Raw genomic sequence first — 9,351 nt, forward strand, 5'->3', positions numbered from 1 at the left:
CCTACTTTCGTAGTGATAACTGCCTCGGAAACCCAAGGAGGGGTCGCTAGGAGTCGGGGCTGACTCGATGGCAAATAACAACAACAACAACAACATAAGGTATAGAGTTCCACTAATGCATAATCAGGCCCCACCACTGCCCTTGAACTCCTTTAATCACTGGGTTTCCTCACCTGTCACACAGATGTCCTGCCTGCCCCATAGGGTGTTTATGAGAGGTCAGGGCCCAGCACTCTGTGGTGCAGTGGTCCGTAGCTGGTTCCCCTCCAGTCCGTCTCCTAGAGGACAGCCCTCTGTGTGAGCATTGAAACACATCTCTCAACTCCTTTGTGATGTAGATTTCTGGACTCTAAGTTAAGCCCAACTCACAAGCTCCCCATTCTCTTTCTAGCTTCATGGGGACCTCTACAGAGCCAACATTCCCCCTCAGTAGCGCTCTCATTGCCACCTTCCCCATCTCTCTCAAATTCAGCTCTGTGGAAATGCTTAGATCAGTGCCCCCAAATATCTTTTCGACTCAGGGAGTCATCTCTTTGATTACAAGTGGCTCAGTCTTTGGAGTGCCTATTAAATCGACACAGTGAACTGACATGGCTAAGATGTCTATTAAGGAGCTCTGGTGGCCCAGTGGTTAAAGAGTTGGGCTGCTAACCATCAGCCACTCCACAGGAGAAAGATAAAGCAGTCTGCTTCCGTAAAGACTTACAGCCTTGAACACCCTACAGAGAGGTTCTACTCTGTCCTGTACGGTCACTATGAATCGAAATCAATTTGATGGCAATGGATTTAGAGTGGGAAGATGACTGTTTAAACTCCATGTCCTTCATCTCCAACAATGGCACTATAACTCCCTCAATTTTGCAAACCAGAAACCTGGGAGACATTGTAGACATCTCCTCCTTGTCCTCACACATCACCAAGTCCAGCTCCTTCCTGAGCATAGTGTGAATCCACACACTGTATTGCTTTAGTTCAGGGCTTCATCATGTCTTGCCTGAACTGTTGCCATAGGCTCCTCTCTACTCTTTCCACATCCCACCTCCATCGCTCCTTCCCACTACTGCTGCTGCCACTCACCAGGGCAGCATAGCATCCACTGAGCACTTACTATATGCCTGATCATGTGCTAAGTGATTTATGTGTTGCTTCATAAATTCCACAACAACCCTAGATTTCCATTTAATAGGAAACAAAGGCTCAGAAAAGTCAGGTAACTTGCCTAAGTAGTGGGGCCAGATCTGGTCAGCCAGAGCTAGTATCCACTAGGTAGTTTTGCTGCTAGAATACTCTTCCTAATACACCAATCTGCCCATGTCACCCCTCCCAACCTTTCAGTATCATATAAGGTGTTTGAAAGAACGAAATGGGTTAAAACATGCAGTGTTTAGAACAGTTCTGGCGTACCATAAACACAACATAAGGGTTAGAGGCAATGGTGTTAGTATTCCATGCCTATCTTTTCCAGTCACATCTCCTACTCCTTGCTCAGTAGCTTCAAGTTCTAGCTATGCTGGTAAAAGAAAAAGAAAAAGAAAAAGGTTGCCACTGAATGGACTCCAACTCATCAAGACCCACATATGCCAGAATAGAACTGTGCTCCATAGAGTTTCAGTGGCTGATTTTTCCAGAAATAGATTGCCAGGCCTTTCTTCCGAGGAGCTTCTAGGTGGACAAAACTGCCACCTTTCAGTTGGCAGCTGAGTACATTAACCTTTTGCAGCACCAAGGGATTCCAGCCATGCTGATGGGGCCCCAAAATGGTGTAATCTCCTCCAGTCCCCATCCCCCTACCGGGAGTGTGTAGCTCTCCTCTAACCCCACTCCCCTCTACTACTCAGCTGCTGAACTCCCCCTGCTGAACTCCCCCTCAGGGCTGTACTCCAGGGCAGCTCCTCCCATTAAGCCTACTCTTGACCCACAAATGCTTAATGAGAGTGCAGGCCTTGTAGGGCACTAACAACACACTCTGTTTCATGGCTTTGGTTGAGGTCAGGCTGTACCATTTAGTGACTCTTATCTGTCCTCCTCTAGTTCACACACTTGTTGTTGTTGTTGTTATGTGCCGTCGAGTCAAACCTGACTCATAGCGACCCCTCCTTGGGTTTCCGAGGCAGTATCACTACGGAAGTAGGATTGCCCAACCTTCCTTCCGAGGAGTGGCTGGTGGGTTTGAACTGCCAGCCGTCTGGTTAGCAGGCAAGTGTCTTAGCCACTATGCTACCAGAGCTCCTAGTTCACACACTAGGGGGAGAATATGTTTCTAAAATGTTTTACATTGTAACTGAACACTCAGTGTAGAAATTGTTGAATGGGAACCTAAACTACCATGTAAACCTTCACCAAAACCCCAACAAATAATATTAAATAGATAATGTTTAAAATTCTAGTATCCATTACTCCTGGTTTTCCTTGTAAAACCCCACAAGGCTGGAACAATCAATTATGAGCTGTCTACAAGCTGCCAAAACAACTGGTTACCAAAGCCAAAAAACTCACTGGCATCGAGTTGGATTCGACTCATAACAACCCCTCCTTGGGTTTCCGAGGCAGTATTACTATGGAAGTAGATTGCCCAACCTTCCTTCCAAGGAGTGGCTTGCACGTTTGAACCATCAGCCTTCTGGTTAGCAGTCAAATGCCTAAGGAACTACACCACCAGAGCTCCTACCAGTTAAAGTGATCAACTCAGAAAACCTATTGTCTGGCATTTTCTCACTGATGAACTAAATGAGTTGGTGTTGACCTGAATGTTGTAATAAACCAAAGGTTACAAATTAACTGTCTGTACTGTATCCCTAGGAGCTCTGGTGGCACAGGGGTTAAAGCATTCGGCTGCTAATGGAAAGATTATAGGTTCAAACCCACAAGCTGCTCTGCGGGAGATGAGGCAGTCTGCTTCTGGAAGGATTTACAGCTTTGGAAACCCAATGGGGCAGTTCTACTCTGTCATGAAGGGTCCAGCTATGAGTTGAGATTGACTCAGTGGCAGTGGGTTTTGTTGTTTTTTTGTTTTATGGTTTATCCCACACATAGAGGTCTGAGCACTATAATAATACAAGAAAATGAGGTTTTAGAAAGCTGTTCCTGTTGGCATTTCATGTCCCTACTCTTTTTTTTTTCTTTCCCAGCTTCATCTTGGGTAAAAGATGTGTGACCAGACCTTTCTAGTTAATGTATTTGGCTCCTGTGACAAATGTTTCAAACAAAGGGCTCTGAGGCCAGTTTTCAAGAAATCTCAACAACTCAACTACTGTTCAATATGTGCAGAAATAGTAAGTACCACTTTTTAAAAAGGTAAGTTGTCACCTGTCTTAAAATGATGTCTAACATGAGGGTTTTGTGACAGATGTGTTGCCAAGGATCAAATGACACAACACAAATTATGTCAGCGTCCCCATGCTTTGTGAGGCCGTAGAGCTGGGGGGTCAGGTGTGGACTCTGGTGTCTGACTGCCTGGGTTCAAATATACAAATTGTGTACCTTGATAGTGGTGTGCTCTCACCTCGCTCATCAAGCCTGTAAAATAGGAAAAACAATAGCATCGATCTCATAGGGGTTTGTGAGAATAAAATTAGTACATTTGACAAAATATTTAAAATAAGACCCAGCACAATGTTTTAGCTATTATTATTTCTCAGGCCTATTTTTTTTTTTTTTTTTTACTACTGTCTTCTACCAGTCTGTTTGGTAAGCAGCCAAGCTAAAGGGGGCTCTAGTAAATAAAACAGTCTGGGAGCACTTTTCCAAGGGCCCTGCCCCAGCTGTACCCAGGAAGAGCTAGTTCTATGGTTCAATATTGAATCTGACGGGGTCAAGAATAAGCATAATTAAGCCAAAGAAAAAACGCTAAATGCCCTCAGCGGGAAGTAGGATTCAACACTAATCGTAGCATTTTTCAAACCACACAGAATCAAGTGCTCATCAGAGATGCCTATGCACAGACTTCAAAGAGTTTGCAGCAAAAATACCCACAGCATCTTAGAAGCCCCAGGAATTAGTCCAACCTCAGATGAGTCAGAAAACTTCGCTCAACAGTGTAGCTGAGCAGAGCCCCCACCTGGTGAAAAGTGGTAAAGCACTCTTCCCCAAAAGCCCGATAGGAAAACCCACATGATCCACACATTTTTAAAAATAGATTAAAGAGAATAAAGATAACATTTTATCCAGCTGAAGACGAGAAGGCAGTGTTTATCTTCCAGCTGACATGGCAACCATAAACCCAATGGTGAGTAAACAGCCCAGGATGGCATAAAAGGTTTAGGTGCACCATAGTAATTCTTACGTCACTTCAGTCTTAGTGTTATAGGCTGCTACCAGCAGCACATTTTGTTCAAAGTATAAATCTGAGGACATTCAGTTCATAAACCAAGCTTGCTTTCTGGTGGCCCTACCTTCCTGGAGCAGTGCTATCTATTCATCTCTAGTTGTTCTGGTTTTAAACAACATCCTGTGTGTAGGTAGAAGAAAGGAACCCAGAATCCCATACACGGGATTCTCTGTAGCATGGTAGATTCCCCTCAAGTCACGGGTCTCCACTACAAGAACTTGTCATCATTGTTGTTGTTGTTAGTTGCTGGCGAGTCGATTCCAAGTCAGGGCAACCCTTTGTGTGCAGCATAGAACTTCTCCAGGGGGTTTTCAGGGCTGTGACCTTTTAGAAGCACTTAGGGGCTTCCAAATATTTAGACAGCAGCCTTGGCTGAGGAGACATGCAAATGACTGACAGCTGGGTGTTTGGGGTTGTGTAAATGAAGCTCTCAGTGGATCCTTTTCATGAACAGGGATGACCCTGTAACTTGGCTGCTGCTGAAATGTAGCAGAGTTCAACTTTTCTGATCTCCATTTTCATGGCTTACCTTAAAGAGATAACACTAAAGTATAGGAAGGCACTTGGCAAACTTTGCTCTGCCCACCATCAAAAACTTACATAGTCTTCTCATCCGTAGACAGTTGACTCTCCAGACTGGAGGAGGTTTGGGTCGATTTTACACGGAGAACCCCCAGAGGAGGCCACATACCAGTGTGAAGCATCCCACACCCTATGTACTCACAATGGGCAGACCCTGAGTCAGGCACATACCTCATTATAGTTCATGAGATGTCAGGCCTGAGAATGTGATGTGAGAGTGCTGCCTTGCCTGGGCCTTCTGAGATGTCCTTGTGACAAGTGTCCCCATGACCTAATGCCTCATTTAAATTACTTCCCAGGACTTGCTCAGGTGTGTCAGGCAGCCTAAATAATAATAAGCACGAATGCCCTACAGACTCACTCTTCTTAAGGACCCTATGAGGAGGATTTTATTCCCATTCACAGAGAAGCTGAGACAGAGAAGTTAAATAAACTGCCCAAGGCCCCACAGCTGAGCCAGGACTTTCCCCGGACAGTCTGATCTAGAGCCTATGCTCTTAATATTTTCGCTTAATGAACACTAAACAGGTGTACTATTTAAAAAAAATTTTTCTTAGTTTTTATTGTGATTTGGGTGAAAGTTTACAGAGCAAATACACTTTTCATATAGCAGTTCACATACACTTTTGTCTCATAACATTGACTTAAGTTTCCCACAGTGCAACAGCTCTCTTCCCACTTTCTTCCCATAGTTACCCCTTCCCTGTGTCCTTCCCTCCCATGCACTCCTGCCCCCCAAGCTGTCTCCCTGTGCATACACAGCCCTTCTATTTTCCCATGATCGAGCTCTCCAAGGAGTGTATCTACCTAATGTAAATGTTCAGCTCATATTCCTATATTTTTAAAATATTTTATTTCTACATTTATATAAATGTGTCCATGTTTATACAAAATATTTATATATTTTATCTTATTTACATTGTTGTTGTTGTTAGGTAAGAAGCTCTGGTGGCATTTGGCTGCTAACTAAAAGGTTGGTGACTCAAACTCACCAGCCACTTCTTGTTGTTCTTGTTGTTATGTGCCGTCGACAACTCATAGTGACCCCTCCTTGGGTTTCTGAGGTGGTATCACTACGGAAGGAGATTGCCCAACCTTCCTTCCGAGGAGTGGCTGGTGGGTTTGAACCGCCAGCCTTCTGGTTAGCAGTCAAGTGCCTTAGGCACTATGCTACCAGAACCAGCCACTTAGCAGAAGAAAAATGGGGCAGTCTGGTTCCCTAAAGATTTAGAACTTGGAAACTCAATGGGGGTCAGAATTGACTCAATGGCAGTTAGGTGCCATTTAGTTGATTTCAATTCATGGTGACCCTATGTACAACAGAACAAAACACTGCCCCACCTGCACCATCCTCACAATCTTGCTATGTTTCAGCCTATTGTTGCAGCCACTGTGTCATTCCATTTCCTTGAGGGCCTTTCTCTTTTTCTCTGACCCTCTACTTTACCAAGCATGGTGTCCTTCTCCAGGGACGTACCACCTGATAACATGTCCAAATTACATGAGATGAAGTCTCATCATCCTCTCTTCTAAGGAGCATTCTGGCTGTACTTTTTCCTGGACAGATTTTTTTTCTTCTGCCAGTCCATGATATATTCAATATTCTTTGCTGACACCATAATTCTAAAGCATCAGTTCTTCTACAGTCTTTCTTATTCGTTGTCCAGCTTTCATATGCATATAAGGCAATTGGAAATACCATGCCTTAGGTCAACATTACTTGCTGAAAAGGAAGAGGAGCACTAAGGTGCACCTTAGTCTTAAAAGCGACATCTTCTCTTTAATACTTTAAAGAGGTCTTTTGCATCACATTTGCCCACTGCAATATGTCGTTTGATTTCTTGACTGCTGCTTCTATGGGTGTTGATGGTGGATCCAAGTAAACCGAAATCCTTGACAACTTCTATCTTTTCACCATTTATCATGATGTTGCTTATTGGTCCAATTGTGAGGATTACTGTTTTCTTTACGTCAGGGTGTAATCTACACTAAAGACTAAAGTCTTTGTTCTTCATTAGTAAATGCTTCAACTCCTCTTTCCTTTCAGCAAGTAAGATTGTCATCTGCATATCACAGGTTGTTAATGAGTCTTCCTCCAATCCTGATGCTGGGTTCTTCTTGATATAGTCTTCATGCAGCTTCTCAGATTATGTGCTCAGCATAGAGATTGAACAAGTATATTGAAAAGATGCAACCTTGACGCGCACCTTTCCTCATTTGAAACCACACAGTATCCCCTCGTTCTGTTTGAACAACTGCCTCTTAGTCTACATACAGGTTCTGCATGAGCACAATAAAATGTTCTAGAATTGACATTTTTCACAGTGTTATCTATAATTTGTTATGATCCACACAGTCAAACGCCTTTGCACAGTCAGTTAAACAAAAGTAAACATTTTTCTAGTATTCTCTGCTTTCAGCCAAGATTCATCTGACATCAGCAATAATATCCTTTGTTATACGTCCTCTTCTGAATCCAACTTGAATTTCTGGCAATTTCCTGTCAATGTACTATTGCAAACATTTTAAAATTATCTTCAGCAAAATTTTACTTGTATGTGATATTAATGACATTATTTGATAATGTCCACATTCCATTGGATCACTTTTCTTTGGAACAGGTACTATATGGATCTCTTCCAGTCAGTTGGCCAGGTAGCTGCCTTCAAATTTTTTGGCATAGACAAGTGAGTGCTTCCAGCATTGCATCTATTTGTTGAAATGTCTCAATTTTATTCTGTCAATTCCTAGGGCCTTGCTTCTTGACAGTGCCTTCAGTGCAGCTTGGACTTCTTCTTTCAGTATCATTGGTTCTTGATCATATGCTACCTCCTGAAATGGTTGAAATCAACCAATTCTTTTTGATACAGGGAGTGTGTGTATTCCTTCCATCTTCTTTTGATGCTTCCTGCATCGTTCAATATTTTGCCCATAGAATCAGTATTGCAACTTGAGGCTTGAATTTTTTCTTTGCTTTTTTCAGATTGAGAAATGCTGAGCATATTTTTCCCTTTTAGTTTTCTAACTCCAAGTCTTTGCACATTTCATTATAATATTTTACTTTGTCTTCTTGAACTGCCCTTTGAAATCTTCTGTTCAGCTCTTTTACTTCATCATATCTTCCATTCACTTTACCTACTCGCTCTGTTCAAGAGCAACTTTCAGAGTCTCTTCTGCCATCCATTTTGATCTTTTCTTCCTTTCCTGTCTTTTAAATAACCTTTTGTCATCCCTCAACTCTTCTGGTACTCGGGCATTAGTGTTCAATGTGTACAATCTATTCTTGAAATGTCTATACATTCACGTGGGTCATACTTTCATTCTCATGGACTAAATTTTCTTCAGCTTCAACTTGAACTTCAGCTTTACAAAAAAATGCACTGTCATTGAATTGATTCTGACTCATAGTGACACTATAGGACAGAGTAGAACCTCCCAGTAGGATTTTCAAGGCTGTAAATCTTTATGGAAGCAGACTGCCTCATCTTTCTCCCTCAGAGAGGCTGGTGAGTTTGAACCACTGCCTTTTTGGTTAGCAGCCCAATGTTTTATTGGCAGTGCCACCAGAACTCCTTTATTTACATAGTGTATGTACATATTTACATTTGTATATCTACATATTGACTATATATATTTATACATTCATTTAATAAACTAACATTAATTGAACACCTAGCATAAGCCAATTGTTATGATAAATGCTGAGAATAAATTATGAATAAAAAAAAAAAAAAACCAAACTCACTGCTATTAGTCGGATCTAACTCATAGCAACCCCTCCTTGGGTTTCTCAGGCAGTATCACCATGGAAGTAGATTGCCCAATCTTCTTTCCAAGGAGTGGCTGGTGGCTTTGAACCGCCAGCCTTCTGGTTAGCAGTCAAATGCCTTAGGCACACCACCACTAGAGCTCCCAAATTATGAATAAGCCTGTATATATCAGGAAGAGAGAAGGGGACTAGCAATTAATAACCGTCTGCTACATATGGACAGTTTCATTCACATTATCTTATTTAATTCTTATGACAGCCCTATGATGTAGACACTAGCTCCATTTTCCAGACAACCCCCCCCCCAAAAATAAAACTTAGGGGCTCAAAATATAATCTCCAGACAAATATAGATTATTTCTAACTTTTCTCAACTAGAAAGGGCCCAGGACAGCAAGTCAAGGCTGTGTTCCTTGGAGATGTGTACAGAGACAGTGGAATGACACCTACAATTCTGTTTGGCAGTGTTCACTCTAGAATCTGTAACCTTAATATGCCTTCCCAGCCTACACACAAACACAGGCAAGGTCAAAGAGAAGGGAGAAGAAGTGGGTTCTTTTTTTTTTTATTATTGTGATTTGGGTGAAGATTTACAGAGTAAATTCACTTTCCATACAGCAGTTCACATATACTTTGTCTCATGACATTGACCACAGTTTACCACAGTGCAACA

General features: G+C 42.3%; 1 protein-coding gene across 1 annotated transcript in view; it reads left to right on the forward strand.

The window, feature by feature from the left end:
- Positions 1-3,146: 3,146 nt before the first annotated feature.
- GNB5 (G protein subunit beta 5) overlaps positions 3,147-9,351 on the forward strand; it is a 65,769-nt gene continuing 59,564 nt past the window's right edge. The window contains exon 1 of the mRNA XM_042783690.1: positions 3,147-3,272. Coding sequence (XP_042639624.1) covers positions 3,147-3,272 — 126 coding nt within the window. The remainder of the gene's footprint in view (positions 3,273-9,351) is intronic.

The sequence above is a fragment of the Orycteropus afer genome, unplaced genomic scaffold (genome assembly GCF_000298275.1).
Source record: "Orycteropus afer afer isolate SDZICR_OR568_19922 unplaced genomic scaffold, OryAfe1.0 scaffold00026, whole genome shotgun sequence".
Classification (NCBI taxonomy): Eukaryota; Metazoa; Chordata; class Mammalia; order Tubulidentata; family Orycteropodidae; genus Orycteropus; species Orycteropus afer.